The 21,857-nt window shown below is 43.1% G+C and overlaps 2 protein-coding genes across 2 annotated transcripts in view; both read right to left on the bottom strand.

Moving 5' to 3' along the window:
• Positions 1 to 598: 598 nt before the first annotated feature.
• SCO1 (synthesis of cytochrome C oxidase 1) lies at positions 599 to 14,885 on the bottom strand. The gene is made up of 6 exons (XM_081108756.1): positions 14,566 to 14,885; positions 13,566 to 13,656; positions 10,916 to 11,113; positions 9,511 to 9,603; positions 6,322 to 6,437; positions 599 to 1,471 (listed from the first exon to the last, which is right to left on the bottom strand). The coding sequence occupies exons 1-6, from the start codon at positions 14,848 to 14,850 to the stop codon at positions 1,337 to 1,339; spliced, it is 918 nt and encodes a 305-aa protein (XP_080964882.1). The 5' UTR covers positions 14,851 to 14,885; the 3' UTR covers positions 599 to 1,336.
• Positions 599 to 21,857, bottom strand: part of TMEM220 (transmembrane protein 220) — a gene marked incomplete at its 5' end in the record, with an annotated part of 47,723 nt that continues 26,464 nt past the window's right edge. Inside the window, 5 exons of the mRNA XM_081108758.1 lie at positions 599 to 1,471; positions 6,322 to 6,437; positions 9,511 to 9,603; positions 10,916 to 11,113; positions 13,566 to 13,656. Coding sequence (XP_080964884.1) covers positions 13,635 to 13,656 — 22 coding nt within the window. The 3' untranslated portion in view covers positions 599 to 1,471; positions 6,322 to 6,437; positions 9,511 to 9,603; positions 10,916 to 11,113; positions 13,566 to 13,634. The remainder of the gene's footprint in view (positions 1,472 to 6,321; positions 6,438 to 9,510; positions 9,604 to 10,915; positions 11,114 to 13,565; positions 13,657 to 21,857) is intronic.

Genomic DNA, 21,857 nt, shown 5'->3' with positions numbered 1-21,857 from the left:
GAAAAAGGCCAAAATTCATTCTATCATTCAACAGTCATTTCCTGGTTATGTGTACTTTTTTTTTTTTTAAATCCTCAGCAAGGATACTTTTCCACTGAAATTTTTAGGAAGAGTTGAAGAGAGGGAAAAAGAGAGAAACACTTGATTGGTTGCCACCTGCATGAGCCCCTGACCAAGGCCCAGACCAGGGAGAAGCCTGCAACCAAGGTACATGCCCTTGACCAAAATCGAACCCTTTGGTCCACAGGCCGATGCTCTACTAGTATATCCACTGAGCCAAACCGGCAGGGGCCAGCTGTGTGTACTTCCATCGACACATAAAGTGATGGTCAAGTCTTCACTCCGCCCCGTCCAAACCTTGTTCTCTCACATTTTCTCAAGGCAGTTCCCAGGCCACAGCATTTGAAGCACGTCAGACGTCTGTTATGAACGCAGCCTCTACATCCCACCCGACTCAGTGAATCCGCTCAGGGTCTGGGAGCCTGCACTACAGCACCACCCACCCGTCCCCTCCATTCCCTGGGAGTCTGTCCTGAGCTGTGTGCTGCCATCTACGCTCTCGCTCTTCACCCATGAGGAAGGTCACGCTTGTCCAAGCTGCAAAACTGAAAACATTTATTTCACACAGAGCAATCAGTACAGACAGGAAAGAGCTCGGTTTCCATTTGCTGTGTCACTGAAAACCTAGCACATCATTTGGCTAAAATTCACAAAAAAGTTCCCAAAAGAAACGAATCTAATGGTTTCCCCCAAACAATAGATTCTCTCTTGATTAGTCAGACCAGCACCTGCTGAGAGGGAATGCACTGCAGACCTGACAGTGATATTTCTTAACAAGGACGACTCCACATAAGCTTTCAAGTGTAAAGAGCAACTTCGAACGGCAGCGAGCCTAATTCATCAGCCACCAGACTCGAAGGGGAAGCCACAGCACTGCGGACATTACACTCCTCCTGGGAATCCAGCCCCACAACCTGCAGGAGCAGGGGTCCCAGACAAAGGAGAGGCAGCAACACTGAACGGGCCCTACCCCGGGCGGAAACGCACGGACTATGCCTCCTCCTCGGCTGTGTCCTTCTCCGAGGTCCACTCCACTGGCTTCATGTTAACTTGGTCCTCAGTCTTGCGGTGCTATTTGGGAGACTTTTGGTTGTAACCGGTAAGTTCTAAGAATCCACGCTGGCTGATTCCAAGGGTGGCAGGCCCTGTCCAATACACAGGTGTCCTCACGGCTTGAAGGCCATCCTGCAGGTTGCACACATATGTCAGCGGTCTCCTATGGGAGACGGAGCTCCTTCCTCTTCAGCAGAGAACAGTGCAGGGGCAGCGGCTCTGGCTAGCTCCTCCTCCTGTGCTCCCGCATGTGTGCAGCGATGGAACCAGCTATTTCTGCATTCCTCTTGTTCTGGCCAAAATAATCTAGAAATTCACCATCTGGTCCAATCAAGTACATTATTATGGTATGGTCCACCTGCAGAGAAAGGGGGGTGGGGATGACAAGATTACCAACATAAGCGGCTTATGTTACTGTTTAGGTGCTGCAGGATAACAGAACTTCACATTGTGCTTAAATAACCCATGGCACCTATTATCTACTGAATGGGCCGAAGCCTATTATAGTGACACATTATCTCAAATAGCTTGTGTTGTAGAACTCTGCACTGACCATTGCCTGAAACATCAGCTATAATTTGGATTTCCTTTGGTGTAATCCTTAGCATATCCACACAATCTCTGCGAAAAGATTCCACTTCTAAGAAACAGCAGCTCTGGCCTGGCCTTCATAACACGGTCAATGCTTGTGGACAATGCTCGCTTGGGAAGAGCTGACATTTATGAGTAAAATATTTCATCAGACCCCTGGACTGTATTACAAAGACATAGCGCATGGAATTAAAAGTGTTGGGGAGAAATTATGTTATTCAATGAGTTCTTGGGTGTATGCCTTTGCTTTAGGAAGAGCTAGCTGGCTGTCAATTCATCAGGACCTGAATTCTGCTTACCATGTTTCATGAGAAGAAACCAGAAAACCAACTACTAACTATAAAAGTTATAGACTCTAACACAGTATTTAGCCCTGATAGCAGTGATTCAAATGGAAACATGACAACAGGTGTCTTTCTCCCGCAGGAAATTCTTACACTACACAGGGCAATCCCATCCGAAGCAAAGCACCGGGAAACTCTGAGAAGCCACAACATTACACCTTGGAGGGATCACCTAAAATCCACCATCCCAGTGGTTGGCAAACTGCGGTTCGCGAGCCAAATACCGACTTCTGCGCATGGACCACGAAGTTTCAACCGCACTGTACGTGTGCGCCCACACGTGGTATTTTGTGGAAGAGCCACACTCAAGGGGCCAAAGAGCCGCAGTTTGCCGACCACTGCTCTATCCTTTCCAGGCAAAGTTCTTAAAGTATTCCTAGCTCTAACTTAAGTTTAGACTAGTCACCAGTCTTTCTTAGTTACATGATTCCACAAAACCCCATTTTAAATGAGCAGAAGACTTAGAATTTAGAGTCCTTGGAATTTACTGCAGGCTTGATTGTTATTTGGCAAGATTAAAAGACAGGGATGTGATCACACATACCAAACTGGAGACAGCCCTCAAATATATCCGAACATATGGTATATGCGTGAGGTAATTACTTTTTTATAAACACACATTCATAAAGACACAGCAAATGGAAAGAGCCACCTGCCCACTCAGATACGGAAAGAATGTACCCCGCAGGCTCAGGCAGCTGTGGCTCCATGTCTTGCATCATTCACTGCAGGGGCAGGGCAGGGGCTCTGTGCTTCTCCACACATTTGAAATATTGGTCAGAACTAGGTCTCCAGCTCATCTTCAAACCTTATCCTGAAGCTTACCCCCTCCTCCTCCCTATTTCTTCCTTTTCTCTATTCTCTATTTAAAAATAGAATGTCAGTGCAGTGAACTTAACTTTATGAGTATTCTTAATATAAATTACTTCATAATACATAATAAAAATATTGTACTATCCATGTATGTTAAACTTGTCAGTGGTCAAGTCTCAATGCACATTTGGTTAAGGGCAGAGCAAACTGCCACCTGTTTTTAGTGTGGGATACTTTAAAGTTCTAGTAGTTCCCAGTAGAGAAAAATAAACCGAGCCACCTGGCCAGGGCACAAGCTCTTTCAAGTGTCACCTTAACCCAGGAAATAGGTATCAGACACCTCTACAAACAATAAAATAGGCTGAGAGGGTAAATTATCACATTGGTAAATGCCAGACCGAAGCTTAGAACCTAGATCTGCCCAATTTCAAAGTCCACAATCGTTTTATATCCTGTTGCCACTATCTCTACTGGATATACACGCACAGGCCTTTTCATTTTTGAAAAGGTAACTATGCTCATAAAAAAGAACACACTTATTCAACGAAAGTCCTCCTCTTCCAGACCCTCTGAGCCCTCAGAGCCCTCAGTTCTCCTTAGAGGGAAGCCCTGCTGCCAGGTCCTGTGTTCTCCTAGAGCAGAGGTGGGGAATGTCCGGCCCATGAAATCATTGGTCTGGCCCTGCCAAGGCATCAGGGGTGAGTTAATTAAGTGTCTGACCAAATACAGCAGCTAATGTTTAAGTTGATAAATTTGTATGGCCTGGGAATGATGTTATAAATATCCACGTGGACCTTGGCAGAAAAAAGGTTTCCCACTCCTGTCCTAGAGAAATTCTCTGCATCTATTAGTGTGAGTTTCTATCTACTTATTTCTTTTACCACCTGTCACCTATTTATTTTTACAAAGAAGTAACAATATACTTTTCTTCTCATTTAATGACATACTGGACGTTGTTCTGTATCAGCACATATATCGTAAGCCTTTTAGAAATGGTTGTCTGGTTTTCAGTCTTTTTATAAGCAATGCTGCAGGTTATAGCTACAGGTAAGTTCCAAACAGTAGAACCTCTAACCGAAAGAGCATCTGACAAACTGCCCTCTGAAGAGGGCGTTCCCGTCAACCACGCAGGAAGTGCCTCATCCCAACAGCTCCTGGGCTCTTTTCCAAAATTCGACTTTGACAACATGTTTCAAGCTTTTGATCTTTGCTGGCCTAACAAGTGAAAATGGCATCACAAGTCATGTTTTTCACTGAATGACACTGAACATCTGTTTTTGGTTTGAAAGCCATTTATATTCTTTGTCAAAAGTAGTTTCCATGCATACAAAGCCCTGTCAGATTGCATGCACACCGGGCAGCGCTGTGCACATTTAGCTTTCAGAGGACCCCTGAGCGGCTGGCACACCAGCACACATACGGCCACTCTGAGGGCTCCGCTGGCGTTTGGAAGCCAGAGGCGTACCTTGTTGCTATTGTTTGAGATTAAGAAAACCTCATTCCATTACACCTCAACCTTTAAGATACTCCCTGCCTCCTTGCAGTCCCTAAAATTGTAACAGCAGTTTCGCACACGATCTTGTGGATGAAAATCTGTGACTTCCAGGGCAGAAGCCATACTAATGAACCAAGAAACTGGAGAGTGTCTCCCCCTGTTGGTTGATTTGGCAAACGTAGAGCAATGGACTCCACATTAAGATAAAATATTAACATCCCATTCTGGAGGATGTACACAGTACAAATCTCAGTGCCCAAACTCGAAACCAGTTAACTCTCTTTAACAGAAAGAGTAAATAAGCTGGAATTTCTTGACGTGGCTTCCTCTCGCCCTGTACTCTTCTCTCATTCTTCTCATGCTGCTGGTGCAACACGGGAAAACCACAGTAGGGTTTCCTCTTTCCTTAAACTTAGGGCTTATGGAAACATGCTAATTTTCTCATGAACCCAAGTTTCCCTAAATCTAGGAGGCATCAGAATTGGAAAATAAGATTATGGAAAATAAGATTAAAGCAAAGGGACCAGAAGCCAAATTGAGGCTGTAGGCTACAGTGTGCCCCAGGTTCAAAGGTGACAGAGAAACCACAGGGCCGCAGACAAAGCACCACAGTGAGATGTCCCCTCTGCACACTGCTCTTGGAAATGAGCCATGGCATAGCCAGCAGATCAATGACTCAAGGTCCTGGCCAGCTTTCTTTCTATAAAACAGCTTTGCTGGTAAAAAAGCTCTTCTGGTTAATCACTTTGTCCATCCAAATTAATACAGAAATCAGAGTATGAAAACTGAAGAAAAAAATGGAAATGATACTAAAATACAATGTCAACTTTTTTTAAAAAAAAAAAAATACATATTTCTATTGATTTCAGAGACAAAGGGAGAGGGAGAGAGAGAAACATCAATAATGAGAATCATTGATTGGCTGCTTCCTGCATGCCCCACAATGGGGATCGAGGCCGCAACCTGGGTATGTGCCCTGACTGGGAATCAAACCCTGACCTCCTGGTTCGTAAGTCAGTGCTCAACCGCTGAGCCACGCCGGCCGGGCAATGTCAGTTCTTACTGTGATGGGAGAGGATGTCCTACTGAGAAAACCGAATGGAGCAGCTGCATGCCCTTTGTTGGTGCCTCACTGTGAGACCACTGGTAAGAAACGGACCTCAGGAGCTCGGGCCTTAGCCTAGGGCTCCTGGGGCAGTGCTGATGAAAGTAGATAGCTCTTGAATGGATGAGCTACAGCAGAAACCTTAATGGAATCATTAAAAAGCACATAATTAAACATCTAATGATGCAAGTCATATAGAGATATGAAAATACACCTGCCCTAGTTTGGCTCAGTGGAGAGAGGGTCGGCCTGCAAACAGAAGGAGGCTGGGTCCAATTCCGGTCAAGGGCACATATCTTGGTTGCAGGCTCCTCCCCGGCCTGGGCCCTGGTCAGGGCTCGTGCAGGAGGCAACCAATCGATGTGTTTCTCTCACATTGATATTTCTCTCTCTTTCCCTCTCTCTTCCACTGTTCCTAAAAATCAATGGAAAAATATTCTGGGGTGAGGATAAACAACACAAAAAGTGTCCTTGAGTGGGGATTAACAAAGAAAAAAAAATAAAGAAAATACACCTTATAGAAAGTCTACCTATCTGTGCCTTTCCTATTTTCTCTTGCTTTTCTAAATTCTTATTCAATTCATTCACCCCCAAAATACAGTTCCTTATGGCCAGACACTGCTTCTCAAAAGAAGCATATTTCTTTGACCTCTTCACAGGGGACACAGAACAATACAATGCTTTTAACAAGTAAAATAGCTTTGCTCCAAAATGCTGGCTTCTCTTTATCCCTAATTCCTAAGGAATTTGCAAAAATCTCAGGTTTTCTTTCCTCTCTGATGCCAGTTGTCACTTAAATCTATATGAACATCTGAGCCCCGAGAGTTGGCCTGTGGGTAGAAACCTGAGCAAGTACTTACTATGTAGTCCTCATCTTCGTCCCTGGGGCCAGGGCTGTAATACACTCGGTAAGCTCTGGCTACTTGATCAATCTCCTCTTTTGTGCCAGTCAAGCCAACCAGTTTGGGAGAAAATTCTAAATAAAAAATGAGAAAGACAGCAAAAAATGAGAAGCGCTCAAAACAACCTACCCCTACATGAAAAAGCAGTACTAGTTATAAAGAAGCCCTATTGCTACTTTCTTCCTGTGAGTCCCTAAGCATTTCCTCATGTTTCAAAAGAAAAAAATTTCACATAGAGAACAAATAAAATTTTTCCTGTGGTATACAAGTCACTTTGGAATTAAACTAGAAATCAGTAACAGAAGATAGCTGGAAAATCCCAAAGTATGTGGAGATAAACACACTTCTAAATAACATGGGTCAAAAAGGAAATTTCAAGAGAGTAAAAAATATTTTGAAAAATGAAAATGGAAATGCAACTTACCCAAATTTGTGGGATGAAGAAAAAGCAGTGCTTAAGAGAGAAATTTATAGTACTGAATGCATACATTAGAAAAGAAGAAAGATCTAAAGTTGGTAAGTTTCCTCCTTAGGAAACTAGAAAAAAAAAGAGCAAATTAAACCCCATGTAAGCAGAAAAGAAAAATGAGAGCTGAAATCAATGGACTTGAAAACAGGATATTAATATAGAAGATCAATGAAACTGAAAGTTGGTTCTTAATAATCTATCAGTCATATCCTTTCATGACTATCTAGTAAAGAGGGAATATATTCTAATTATTTGTCACATTTCTTATTTAGTTGTTTTTAAATAATGAGATATGCTGAAGTTCAAAGATATTGTCATGAATTAAGCACTACAGTTTTTATCTTTATATCATATCATGAGATAAAAATTTGTCTCATTATTAGTTCACACCAGGTCAAAATATCTGTATCTCATTTTCCAGCAAATAATCTCATACTACGGATCTGCTGTTAAGTTTTTGGAATTTATGTAAGTAAGCTGGTGAAAGTCACTTAAAACACCTGGATTCATCAGACTATTAAAGTGATAGTCCAACATTTAACCACAGTACCTTCTTCTGAAAGCCTATTTTCATTCCTTGGACTAGTTCATTCTAAACTGAAAAATTGTTCAGGTACTGAAAAAGCAAGATGGCTTGTCTTTCTTTTCTGCTCAATGAGTAAATGAAGAGAAAGGTAAAAGAAGCCTGAATTAGTTGCACATCCAGACCTTTTTAAATTGTTGAAATTTCAATAATTTTCTAGCTACTAACTGAAATATTTTAAAATTCCCCCAAATGCAATTACTAATGATTACTTCATCAATCACTGTCAAGTGATTGACAGTGATTGATGAAGAGTATCACCACAAGGTTTTGGTAGTCTAGTTAGGTGCAGCAACTCAGGTATCTATTCATTTGGGGTATTTATAGTTTGGTTGCTACTAGTATACCTGCTTTTTCTGGCTTTAGAAAATACCCTATTGCCCAAGTTTCTGACAAACTTGCAAACTATGAACATTAATTCCACTTTTACACACTAAAAACATAAACCTTTGTAACCCTGGATTATGCAAAGATTTCTTACATATAAAGCCAAAACCATTATCTATACAAGAACAAGTTTATAAGCTGGATCTCATCAAAATGGAAAATTGCTCTTCAAAAAACATGGCTGCAATGACAAGCCATGGGAGAAAATATCTGCAAATCATACAATTGATAAAAGACTTATATCAGGAATATAAATAAAAGTGAATAAATAAAACAAACAGCCCCAAAAGATATAAAGAGACACTTTTTACTGAAGAAGACATACAGATGGCAAACAACAGCATGAAAACATGCTCAACACTAGGGAAACGCATATTAAAACCACAACGAGGTGCATATCCATGCTCTTAGCAGTTTTATTTGTAATAGTCAAAAACTGGAAATAACTCCAGTGTCCATCAACTGGATACTATTCAGAAATAAAAATGAATGAACTATTGATACATTCTACAATAAGGATGAATCTCAAAATAATTAAGCTAAAAGAAGCCATTCAAAAAAAGAGTACATATTCTATAATTCTATTTACATTGACTTGTAGAAATGCAAACTGATCTACATAGACAGCAAGCAGATCCTGGCTGCCGAAGCCAAGGGGTGGGTGAAGTGGAGGGCAGGAGGGAGGGATGAGCAAGGGCACAAGGACGCTGCTGGGGGCACGGATATGTTTACTCCTTTTGTGGTGATGGTTTCCCAAGCACACATATGTCAAAAGGTAACAAACTGCACACTTAAATATATACACTCTGTCAATTATCTCTCAATCGGTCTGTTAAATAATAAAATATATAGTAAGGGCCTTCAAAAACACATTTTAAAAAATAACCTCAAAGATTTAGAGGACATGTGCATTAGACTGTGTCATAATAAAAACAAATAGAACACTATTCACTAGTTGTTCTGTCCAGTAATTTAAATCAATTTCACCATAACTACAACTTAAATTCCTGATTTTTAAGCACCCACCTTCTGCACACTAGTATAAGAACAAAACCTGCTTGATCAGATCTTTATTCTCAACACACTTTTCAGCTGAAAAAACTCAAATCTAGAGAAATTAAGCAACTCACCTAAGCTCATAAAACCTAAATATTCACCTTTAATTCTACCATAATTTAGTCTTTAAAAGTACCTTCTAATAGGTTTTGACCTGCATGTTGAGATGTTTGAATTGAAATCCTTCCACTAGTAGTTATGTTTGTCATAATCAATGTTTTGGGTTTATAAACTATGTCCTGAGTTCAAAATGTGTTTATATAAGATTTATTTTTAATCTCTCAATGCACATACTCCCAGAACGTATGCACATTAATTTTACAAAGGAGAGAATGAGATGCACAGGCAGAATTAGAAACAAGGCCCCTTATTCTCAATTCAAGGCTCTATTGACTTTGCTGATACACGAAGGCTGAGTTCAGTTCTCCCACCCTGACAAAATAAAAGGACCCTGTCCCAGCAATTAAGAAGCCTGTGTCTTATTTACTTATTAGCCACAGTCATAACTCTGAGCCTCTTCTTTTTATTTGACTGTAAAATTGGAGATAACATTTGTCCTCCCTATTTCACAGGCCATTTTAAGGTACAAATGAGTTGATATTTCAAAAACTGTAGAGCTAAACAGATATTAAGTATTAGTAATGGAACACACCTTTCACATAATTTGCAATGGCTTCTTTTGTGTCCCTCTCTGGGTCAATAGTGATGAAAAGTGGAGTTAAATTTGGCAGAGTTGGAATATCATCTGAAAGAAAGTTCCTGTTAGTCAGTATTCACACTGTAAGGGAAACGACAAAGAAAACCAGCAATTACAGTAGAGTGTAGTAGCTACAGCAAGGCTTAGGGAAACAAAGGCACATCTGACACTGGTGTTACATGACCGGGAAGGGGATGGGATGGCCTTGAGGAGAAACAGATCGGTAATTGCCTGTGGTGGAATCAGACAACCCACCAAATACCTGCACCAGGGTATCTTGTCCCCTAATCCAACCCATATTATAGGTTAGTCCCCCCACCATGCCCCAAAGGCAGGGCAAACTATTCATAAGAACCGAATAGCCTGGGATAATTCATTTTAACACATTTTGTACCACTCAGGAGTTTTCTCGTGTTTCGCGCGCCATCTGTTAAGGACCGCTCACGAGTGTTCTCGTTTTTCACGCCCACGGAAAAAGGAGCGAATCTAGATACTTACGTAAATTTTGTTTGGTCCCTCTTCATAGAGGAAAATGTTTTTTTACACAGTGCCATACGTTAAAAAAGCACTAGGAACTTTTATTGTTTAATTGTTTTTGTAAATAAAAATGTTATAATTACTGAAAAACAACACCTAAAGTGCATTATGATGACTTAAATAATGTGCAGTTTGCCCAAAAACGTGCGGTCCCTGGCGTATGTCTTAGAGATTTCTATGCGGTATGCAATGTGTTAAGAAGGATGTAGCCTGCCTTCTTATTGGTATTAATAAATGCCCCTGACTGCACATCATAGACCACCCACAGATTTCAGTCTAACCAATAGTCATCTGGGAAAGGCAACAGTGGAGTCAATGATGGAAGCCACAATAAAGGGATACAAAGCAGAGTTAAGAGAGATCCAGACCACACTGACATTTTTTTAAAATCCTCACCTAAGGATATTTTTCCATTGATTTTTAGAGAGAGTGGAAGGGAAGGGGAGAGACAGAGGAACATCCATGTCGATTGGTTACCTCCCACAACGTGCCTGCACCAGGACTGAGGTAACATGCCCTTGACAGGGAACTGAACCCAGGATGCTTCAGTCGGTGGGCTGACGCTCTATCCACTGGGCCAAACCAGGTAGGGTCACATTTTTAAGCAAACTAATACTTAGCATCATAACAAGCTTCTTTTGGTGGAGAATTTATAGGTCATGGGAATCCAAGCAACAGACAAGCCTAACACTAAGATTTTATGTTCACACAAACCAAATAATTACAAACCTCCATCTAACAGTAATACTAGAATGTGAAAAGCATAGTAACATTAAGGACATTAAGTAAACATACTTTTCATGGTAAGCGATGGCTTCCTTACCTATTTCATCCACGACTTGAATCATTTTTTCTAGTTCTTCTGGACAAACATCAGGGCAATGAGTGAAACCAAAATAAATCAATACCCACTGACCCAGGTAGTCCTTATTAGTTTTGGGCTCTCCGGTATGAGTTACGAGGGAAAATGGTCCCCCAAGTAGAGGCTTTCCAATGCTTCGCTGCCGTTCCTTCTCCAGCTCTTAAACAGACACAAATACACACACACACACAAATTGTCAATATAACCATAGTTACTCAATACCTGATATATGATTCACACTATACTAATGGCTGTGTGGGCACAAAATGTACAAGAAATAGTGTCAGTTTTCAAGAACCTTAAAAAAACCTCTTAAGGAAAATAAGCATAAAATAAAAAAAATCAAATTAAATCTAATATGTACTAAAGACGATAAGAAACGAAAGTGGTAAAAATATTTCTTCTGGAACAATTCAATCCTAAGCCAACAGGTGTGCCATAATGCGGGTGAGAGAGGGGGCATAGCTATACAGAATGCCTGAGCCCAAGCGGGCAAGGTGGTGGCCTGGCATTGGAAGTCTGAGCCTGAGTGTGCTGAGGGCAGCTGTGTGCTGAGGGGAGGGGACAGCGGGATGGGAGCTTACTTACTTACTGGGGGTTGATCAAATCAGTAAATATATTAGAGATAAGAGAGTTACAAATGGACAAGGAGTTAGAACAATAGAAAGAAAGAAAACTAGAATGAAACTTGCAGTACTGGAAAGAAACTGGAGGTACAAAATGAACTTATGGTTTCTATATATACAGAAATATAGATAAAAAGATATATATATATACATACTGTATATCTCTTTCCTAGCTCTGTCTACTGAGAGGACCTGGGAGAAGATACACTGCACTCATATACCAATAACAACAAACTCGTATCCTGACTTCTAAATATCCTCCTCCACAAAAAGGAAACAGGGTTTTTAGAGAGATAGCTGATATCAGGTCCTGAAAGTCAAGTAAAAACTGAAAAACTTACAGATTGAAGGAGACTAAAAAAGCAGCTAGGCATGAGGTGTGGTTCTAAACCAGACAACTTTTGCCATAAAGGGCATCAGGCTGCACCACTTTAAAGAGGTCTGAACACTCAACAGTAAAGCATATCAGTGTCGATTTTCTGATTTTGAACACCGTATTGTGATTATACTGGAGAATGTCCTTATTTGTAGAAATATACAATAAAGTATTTGGAGATGCTGAGGCATCATGTCAAGCAAATATTTTCAAATGATTTAGGAACACTTTGAATATTGTATGTGTCATAATACATTTTTAATAAAAATGTTATTAATTGCAGGTGACATTCCAAACTAAAGTCAAACGAAGCTTGCATTTTCCTTAAATGTCTTTACCAACACTTTCCTAGCTTTTCAGTTTTATTTCACTGTGAAACTAAAGGAACTTAACTGCTTATTAGAATATGAAAATTATATCAATAAAGTACTACCAGTTATACAAAAGAAAGGTCTAAATATCTGCATGAATCTTATATTGCTCAGGTTCTAAAGCCTATGAATTCTCACTCCCAGATTTAAACACCATCCTGTGTATAATGGCATCAAGAGACACTAAAAAAATCAAAACAGATTCAAGTGACACTGTAAAGATTTACTGAAAACTCTAAAACAAATCTTAAGAAGTCCTAGAATATTCGCGAAAATATAAACTTCTTGTAAACAATTGCTAAACACTTCAAGTGCCTGTCCACAGCGGTTCCTGGCTTCCCGCCACAGGTTCTCCCTCCCTCTGTCTTCCACGGTCAGTCTCTGGCCTTCTTCTGTCTGCTGGTACCCAGTGGCTCATGGTAGGGGTTAAGCCTTCCTTTGGCCCTCAGAGCACCCTGAACTTCCCTCTGGCCTGACAGAACCTCATCTAGTAAAATCTGTGCTTCACAGGTATCGCAAAGGCTGGACTGCATCTTAGTCATCTTTGTAGCCTCTGGACTCGCACTAACCCACGTTCAAATCTGTCCGAAAAGAAGTCATTGCACATAGGTGGACAGCGCTATGCTGGATTGGATCCTGGAACAGCTAAAAGGCAACGGAAAAACAAGTGAAATCCAAATAAAGTGAGTGAGTGGTTTAGTGAGGACTAGTGTGTGTACCAATTCTAATTTCTTAGTTTTCATGACACGTCAACATTAGGGGAAGCTAGGTAACGGGTACATGAGAACTCTCTATGCCAGAGGTTCTCAGCCTTCCTAAGGCCGCGACCCTTTAATACAGTTCCTCATGTTGTGGTGACCCCCAACCATAAAATTATTTTCGTTGCTACTTCATAACTGTAATTTTGCTACTGTTATGAATTGTCATGTAAATATCTGATATGCAGGATGCATTTTCATGGTTACAAATTGAACATAATTAAAGCATAGTGATTCATCACAAAAACAATATGTAATTATATATGTGTTTTCCGATGGTCTTAGGTGACCCCTGTGAAAGGGTCGTTGGACCCCCGAAGGGGTCGCGACCCACAGGTTGAGAACCGCTGCTCTATGCCATGTTTACACCTCTTCTGTAAACCTAAAATTATTTCAAAATTAAAAGTCTAAAAACAAAGAGATGCTAGTCCAGAGGCAGGGAAGACGTTATGCAGAGCTGACCAAATGACATGTACTCACTGTCCGTCTTCTCTTTCTTGAAGAGCTTCATTCCAGCCAGTAAAGCGCCTCCAATGGCAAACGTGACAGCTAGCGACTTCCAGGAAACGGGCTACTGGGGCAGAGATTTCAAAACCAAAGCCACTAGTAAGACGCAGACATTTAACCACACTGAACATATTACCGTAGTTTTTAAATATCAAAACGGGGGCCCTGATATCGTTCAGGGTGCGGAACGTTTCATGCCATTTGGGATGAGGACATACTGAAAGTGTCTGCGGATGCAGCTGTATCTGGGCGCCTAAACGCAACCACCAAGGCACGTTTCCAAGGGCAAGTCCGCTCCGCCCATTTCTTTTCATTTGGGGGGGGGGGGGGAACTAGCAGTGTGCCTCTGATCCCCACTGCTGACTTGAAAACCAGTTCATTACCTGCTGGTGCTGCTATTGTGAATATCAATAAACCAAGTAAAGTTCGGGAGGTGAACCTGGCTTGCAAAGTGCAAGAGGCTGCGAGTTGCAACGTTCCTGCAAACGCATGGCACCCTCATTTCCTGGTTCTCTGCGAGTCCCTAGATGCGCGGGCTGCGCAGCCTAACTCACTGACATCCCCCAGATCCGAGAAACACTGCCCTCACCCACCACCCTAGACTCTAGGTCCTAGAGGAAGCGGCTTGTAAGTTCTTTTTGGGTCAGAAGAACCTGCAAGAACCGCCCCCCCTCTCAAAAAAAGGGGGGGGGGCTATCCAGCAGGCAACAACGATCCCTATTTTGCTCAATTCCAACGTGCACACCGACCCTCCGAAGGGGGACTCGAGTGTCCAGATTCTCAAAACGCCCTGACCCCTCAACAATGGAAAGTTTCGGGTGGAGGACGCTAAGGAAACCCAAAATGTTGACCCAGGTGAGCGGCTGGGCCGCAGACGGTTTCAGGCGCGGCCGGGTGCTTTCCGAGGTGACGACCAGGTGGGAGGGCCCGACGGCCGCGACGAGGGCAGGAGGTGCTCCGCGTGTGCACTCACCCCGGGCTTCGAGGGGCGCGAGGGGTCTCGGCGGCCCTTCGGCTCGGGTCCCGGCGCCCCCGGCGGCGGCGGCATCGCGGAGCTGAGGCGCCTGCATCCCGGGCAGCCGCGGGGGAGCCCCCAGGCCCGCCATCCCTTCTCCGGCTGCGCGCAGCGTGGCCTCAGGAAGACGCCCACGGCCCCAGGTGCCCGGCCCCACACCCCGAAACCTCGAGGCGAGAGGAGCCGAAGCTGACCACCCGGAAGCCGCAGGAGCCGGCCCGATCCCAGTAACAACCCCGCCATTAGCCGAGGAGGTCGCGCCTCCTTCGACCCGCCCCTCGACTTCCGGTTCCACTTTGACTTCCTCCGGAAGTCGGAGGAGCGGCTCTTCCCGCCCCGCTCGGCTCGGTGGTGACGCGGTGAGTCGCTGAGCGGAGAGTCCGGCCGCCCTTCGCTGGGAGCTGGCGCGCGGTAGGTGGCTCCTCGCGGTCGGAGGCGGGTCGCCCCGGGCTGGGCAGCGGGACCCTCCGGAGCGGCCGCCTAGGGGTCCCGGCTTCGCGGCGGGGCCTGGGCCGGGCAGGCCTGAGCGCTGGGGGCCCCTCGCTCCCCGGGCAGCTCCCCACCGCCCCCCCGGTCTCGGGGACAGGAAAACGGGGTCCGCAGCCCCGCGAGCCCCCGCAGCCCTCACCCCACCTTGTGGCCCGCCCCCTGCCCTGTGTGGAGGCCGCCAGTTGGCTGCTGACCCCTCTGCACCTCCGCGCCGCCCCCTGGCGCTGGAAGGAACTGTTGCCCATAAGGATGATGGATGTCTGTGGTCGGAGTGGCGAGGGCGAGTCAGGAGGACTGATGCCCGGCGCGCCCGGCTCTCCTGGAGCCTGATCACACACAGCGGCGCAGGGCGAGGGAGCTGTGCTGCGTCACACCCGGCCCCTTAACTTTCTCCCTCGGCCCCAGTTTCTTCAAAAGCCCCCGGCGACCCCCCTGCCCCTTCCGTTCCGCGGCGGAAGGTTTGGGCGGGTGTCTCGTCTGGGGCGGAGGGGCCGCGGCCCCATAGTCGTTCCTTCCGAAAGCTGGACTCGCATTCGTTTCGTCTGCCTTTGTCTCCGCGTCTGTGATCGGAACCCCTCCCCTCCCGGCTTCCCTGGTGGATTCGCAAAACGCAGAAAAAGGGAGAAGTCGCCCTCTCATCTTCCTCCTCCGCTGCAGACCCCACTCCCGCGTGGCTTTCCCGGTGCCCGGCGCGCGGGGCGCTGAGCTGGGGTTTCCTGGGCCACGTGTGCTCCGTTGGTTGTAGTCTGGCATCACCCATGTGTTTTTTTATTCCAAAGTTGAACGGGAATTTTCTTGAATTTCTGCTCAAAGTCAGTATTTGCTCAGCACTTCAAATCCATTTTTTAAAAAAAGATATTTTATTGATTTTTTATAGAGAGGAAGGGAGAGGGATAGAGAGTTAGAAACATCGATGAGAGAAATACCGATCAGCTGCCTCCTGCACACCTCCTACTGGGGATGTGTCCGCAACCCAGGTACATGCCCTTGACCGGAATCGAACCTGGGACCCTTCAGTCCGCAGGCCGACGCTCCATCCACTGAGCCAAACTGGTGAGGGCCCTTTTAAATCAAATTAAATTTTCTGTCTTGGAGTTGCCTGTGGGTAGTAATATTTCTTTACCCTCATATGTCTGTGTATTGGTTTGCCCAAGGAGAAATTTCCCCTCAAATGGACAGAAAGCCACAAAAGCACTTTGCTTATTCGGGCAATGAGCGGATGAAGTTGCTGTCCGTCCTTTTCAGTTGGAGGCTCATTGATGACACACGCGTCATGTACGTTGGAATGGAGTGCGGTGTGTTGCCAGCTGGTCACTTCAGTTGTGTTTACCAGGGTGATTCTTTCCATCGCCTCGCCTTCGTTGACCAGAGCATTTTTATACAGCCTCTTCATATTAAATTTATAATGTTAAGTAAACTATTAGTTTCTGAGACAGCTCTTGACTCAAAGTAGGTGCTGTGTCGCTGTCCTTCGGAAGAATTGCTAAGCGTAACACCTCCGCGCCTGATTCATGGACCTATGGAACTTTAGTGTTAAAAGCTACCTAAAGCATTATCTAGTGTAAACCTATCACTTATCATCAAACCACCAAGATCCCCAAACGAGGTGGGGTTTTTTTTTAATTTATTTTCTTTCCATTTCAATACTTTTCTTGGAAGAGCGGACACAAAGAATCATCTGACGATGCTGACCAAACGCTGTCCTTGCTGTAGACTGTTTTGACCAGGACCGCTAGGCCTAACTTTCGGAAAACCTTCCCGGCCCTGGAACTTTATTCTCATCTCCGGTTCACACATCTACCCCGGGTGTCTAGCCACAAACATTTCTGCCTCAGTTTTGCCATGACTGCAATATTTAGCACAGTTACATTTCAAGGCCCCCCCCCCCCCCCCTCTTTCCACAGCCGCCTACCCCATGGACTGTGCAATCACAACTTGGCTCACCCACACTCGGTCACACTCTTCTGGCTCAGGCTTTCAGCATCTCTCTGTTGGAGCAGTTCCTCTTATCACAGGCTCTCACTAGTTTCTGGATTTGTCACCCCTCCCCTTTATCTCTGACAGTAGAATAAAGGAAATATTCTTTTCAGTGTCAGGCTGTTTTTCTCCACCAGATGGTTAAGGAACTTCAGCCTTCTGCCAGACCTGATTATTACAGAAGTTTTATTAGTATCCTCTCGGAGCAAGTTTTCAGCAGTTAAGCATCTCTATGTATTTCTTTCTTGTTCCTAAAAATCATTGATGCCTGCTGTGATTTTCACAAAATGCTGGCTGCTTATCCTGCACCGCGACTTCTTGAGAAAAACTTGCAAAGTTTTCTGCATTTTCTGTTCTGTAAAAAGTTTCAGGTATTTTGAGGTTGACCAGGCAGACATCCTTTCAAATATGTAATTAAAAAATAATATTCTAGCCCTAGCCGTTTGGCTCGGTGGATAGAGCATCGGCCTGCGGACTGAAAGGTCCCAGGTTCGATTCCGGTCAAGGACATGTACCTTGGTTGCCGGGCACATCCCTAGTAGGGGGTGTGCAGGAGGCAGCTGATCGATGTTTCTCTCTCATCGATGTTTCCAACTCTCTATCTCTCTCCCTTCTTCTCTGTAAAAAAATCAATAAAATATGTATTTTTTAAAAAATAATAATAGTCTTAATAGTGCTTTATGATTTACAAAGTAAACTACTGTGTATTATAACTCAGTTGAATCTCACATCAACTGATGAGGGTTATTTTGCTGGGAAGTTTTCTCCTAAATGTCCCCGTGGGGAGCGTGTGGGAGGCAGCCAATCAGTGCTTGTCTCTCGTCATTAACGCTGCTGTCTCTTCCTCTCCTCTCCTTTCTGAAATCAGTAAAGAACAAGAACAAAAAACTTTGAAAACTTAGCATATGGTGCAGGCAAAACTTGCAGAACAAAAACTTGGTATTTTCCTTTCTTTTCAAAAGCAAATTATTCCCTTGGTTATTCTAATTCTTCCAGACTTTATTTTCTCTAAACCAGTGGTTCTCAACCTTCCTAATGCCGCGACCCTTTAATACAGTTCCTCATGTTGTGGTGACCCCCAACCATAAAATTATTTTTGTTGCTACTTCATAACTGTAATTTTGCTACTGTTATGAGTCGTAATGTAAATACCTGATATGCAGGATGTATTTTCATTGTTACAAATTGAACATAATTAAAGCATAGTGATTAATCACAAGAACAATATGTAATTATATATTCAATATGTGTTTTCCAATGGCCTTAGGCGACCCCTGTGAAAGGGTCGTTCGACCCCCAAAGGGGTTGCAACCCACAGGATGAGAACCGCTGCTCTAAAATTTTGAATGCTATTTAAAACTTTGTATTGTAGACATTTAAAAACACATAGAGCGAATAAACCTCATGTACCCATTGCTAGCTTCTACAATTATCATCCTCTCCTCACCCATGTTTTTTGTGTTTGGTGAAGCAGGGGGATATTTTGAAAAAGTCCCTGGAATTAATTGATGAATCTTATTAATTCTAACTCTCGCCCCTGGAGGTGTCTGAATTTTGTCCTCTGTCTAGGGGACTGCTCTAAGCTCCCTGAGTCATGATCTAAGACTTTGAACTAATCAGGAGAGTCTGCTTCCTGCCCATGGGTTCTCTTCCCTGCCTTACTCACTTGTGATCCTAATTGTCATTCCTTGAAAGTGCTTGTGTTCTTTCCTCTTGCCTCATATCTTTCCCTGAAGAGATCACAGTATGGAAATTAAAGTTTCTGTCTTTTTAAGTAATTTCTTTATGTAATAAAATCGCATGTATCCTATCCATAACCTTGTTATTTTTTTTATTCTTGCCTGAGGATATATTTATTGATACTATTTATTATTATTATTTTTAATCCTCACCCTGGGATATTTTTTCCATTAATGTCTAGAAAAAGTGGGAGGGAGGTGGGAGGTGGGAGGTAGGAGGGGAAGAGAGAGACAAAGATAGAGCCAGACAGACATTTTTGTGAGAGAGATACATCAATTGTTGCCTCCCGCACCTGCCCCCACCAGGACTGGGGAACCTGCACCAAGGTGCTTGCACTTGACTGGGACTCGAACCCTCGACCCTTTGGTCCACGGGCCAGTGCTCCAACCACTGGCCAAAACCGGCCAGGGCATATTTCTTGGTTTTAGAGAGAGAGGGAGAAACATCTATGCAGTATGTGCCCTGATCTGGGATCGAGCCTACAATGTTTTTGGTGCCCAACCAGCTGAGCAATTCTGCCAGGGCCATAACCTTATTCTTATTTTTATTATTTTTTAATTTGAGGGAATTTTCTTTATATGTCAACAAATGATCATTTTTCTTCAGTGTTACATGTGCATTTGCAAAGAAGGTGTATTCTTTCATATGTAATACACGATAATGAGATCCACCTTTTGGTTGTATTATTTAGGTCTTCAATAGCCTTATAAAATTTTTGTCTACTTGATCTATCTTCAACTAAGAGAGGTTTTAAGTCTTATTAATGTTTCCAAGTCTTATTGACCGTCCTAAGACGTTTTTTAAAAATCAAAGTTGTCATAATACCCATGTATCCAATAGTACATCTTCATTGAGCTTGCAGCTTGTAGCCTTATTTGTGTCTCCCTCTTTAATCATTTCTGGCCTGAGTTCTACCTAATGCAACGTCAAAGGAGTAACCTCTGTTCTCTTATATTTGATTTTTCTGGGATTATCTTTGCCTAACCTCTTATTCTTCACCTTTCTGAGTCTTTCAATTTTGTACTGATAACATAACCTTATTTTTTTTAAATATATTTTTATTGATTTCAGAGAGGAGGGGGGGAGAGAGAAACATCAATGATGAGAGTGAGTCATTGATGGGCTGTCTCCTGTACGCCCCCTACTGGGGATCAAGCCCGAAACCCAGGCATGTGCCCTTGACTGGCATTGAACCCAGAACCCTTCAGTCTGCAGGCTAACGCTCTACCCACTGAGCCAGACCAGCTAGGGCCATGACCTTATTTTTCAAAGCTATATGCATTCAGTATTTTGATCTCTTTTCTACTCCAGAACACATTGGTCTTTGGAAGTGTATGGTCCTTGCTGGTTCTTTCCATGTTGCTTCACTTTAAAAAGTTGGCGAATCTTACTTTATCCCTAACCTGAACTGTGTCCCAGGAAGATGTGTCTGATTGGAATCACATGATAGAAAAGTAAAGCCAATTCACTTTGACTTTAAGCTCAAAGGAGAATTTCTTGGCTGATATAACTCAATGGCCAATATTAGTTCTGGCAGGAACAGGTGGATCCAGGTATTCAACGAATAGTCCCAGGACTCTACCTACTTCTTTCTGTCAGTCAGATTTCTTAGTTAATTTTCCCCCAGCAGTTCCAGTCTTAGTTATCAACTTAGTAGAAGAAGTTCTAATAATTTTGCTCATAGTTCCAACAAAAGTCCCAGGGCTGACCCTTGGCCCAGCTTAGGTTATATGCCTACCTCTGACAAGTAGGGAATGGCTTTTATAGGCCAACCCTGGGTCATGTGTCTGCCTCTCAAACCACATGAAGTAAGATTGAGGAATTACGTAGATACCTAAAGAGATATTGTGGTGCTGTTACAAGAACAGGAAATGGATGCTAGGCAGGCAGAAATAACAGCTATCTACTGGAAAGAAGATGAAATTAACAGGGGCTAAATGTCCTCTAAGAGTTACACAAGTACTTATTATTGCCTTAAAGGCTCTAAGTTTAAAGTTAAAAATAAGCGCATTTGACAAGGGACAAAAGCACTCCCAGAATGTTTTCTCTTAAGCTTTGGTAATAATGTTCCACTGATACTTTTGCTAAATTATCTTTTAATTTGATTCTTCTATTAATCTGTACTTGGAATCGTAAATATTTGAAATCTATTAGAACTAGAGCTTTTCAACTGACTTAGGTGAGTTTTGTACTTATTATAATTGTACCTGAGTTCTTTGCCTTCCAAATCAGATTATCTCATCTACCCACCCTCACACTTATAGACTGACTTGCTATCTGGTGGGGTTTTCAAATGGGGACTGCAGGAAAAATGAGCAAATGAAAAAACCCAGCGTAAGAACACAGGCCATGTTTTAGGGTCTCCATCTCTTTTTCTGGTGCTGTTTTACCTGTTTTTGGAATAATTATACCCAACCAGATTAGGGAAGAAAGGAAAGTAGCTGAAGCTCATAATTGGGTGCGTCAGATCGTTGTAGAATGAAAAGAAGCCCCTAATTCTCAAATTAGTCAAATTGAAGTCTGGCCTTTACTGCCAGTTGTGGGGTTGTCACCTCCACCTCTGATAGGAACACTGACAATTAGAATTTCACATATCCGTTTTGTTGTAAGGAAGGGGAGTTCATATTCAGCTTTTAAAAAGCGGTTTGAAATTAATATCCAACTATTGAAGAACCAAGACCCCCTACTCTCATAAGTGAAAATAGTCCCGCTGGCATGGCTCAGTGGTTGAGTGTCAACCTATGAACCAGGAGATCATGGTTTGATTCCTGGTCAGGGCACATGCCCGGGTTGCTGGCTCAATCCCTAGTGTGGAGCGTGCAGGAGACAGCCAATCAATGACTCTCTTATCATTGCTGTTTCTAGCTCTGTCACCCTTCCTCTCTGAAATCAATAAAAATATATTTAAAAAAAATTTTTAAGTGAAAATAGTCACATCAATGTCATACATAGTTTTTGTGCCAGATTTTTTTGTTTAAAATTATTATTCTCATATCTTTACCCTTTTATCCCAGATAAAAAATATGAGAAACTTACCCACCAAC

The sequence above is a fragment of the Myotis nattereri genome (assembly GCF_964212035.1).
Source record: "Myotis nattereri genome assembly, chromosome: 16".
Classification (NCBI taxonomy): domain Eukaryota; kingdom Metazoa; phylum Chordata; class Mammalia; order Chiroptera; family Vespertilionidae; genus Myotis; species Myotis nattereri.
Note: the sequence above shows the minus strand (reverse complement) of the source record. Positions and strands in the feature narration are given on the sequence as shown.

Excerpts from the sequence above, each read along its gene's own strand:
- SCO1 (XM_081108756.1), bottom strand. The coding sequence starts at position 14,850 with ATGGCGGGGTTGTTACTGGGATCGGGCCGGCTCCTGCGGCTTCCGGGT. Across the intron at positions 11,114-13,565 it reads CAAGAAAGAGAAGACGGACA|AGCTGGAGAAGGAACGGCAG; the intron begins GTGAGTACATGT and ends TGTCTGTTTAAG. Across the intron at positions 6,438-9,510 it reads CATTGCAAATTATGTGAAAG|AATTTTCTCCCAAACTGGTT; the intron begins GTGTGTTCCATT and ends TTTTTTATTTAG.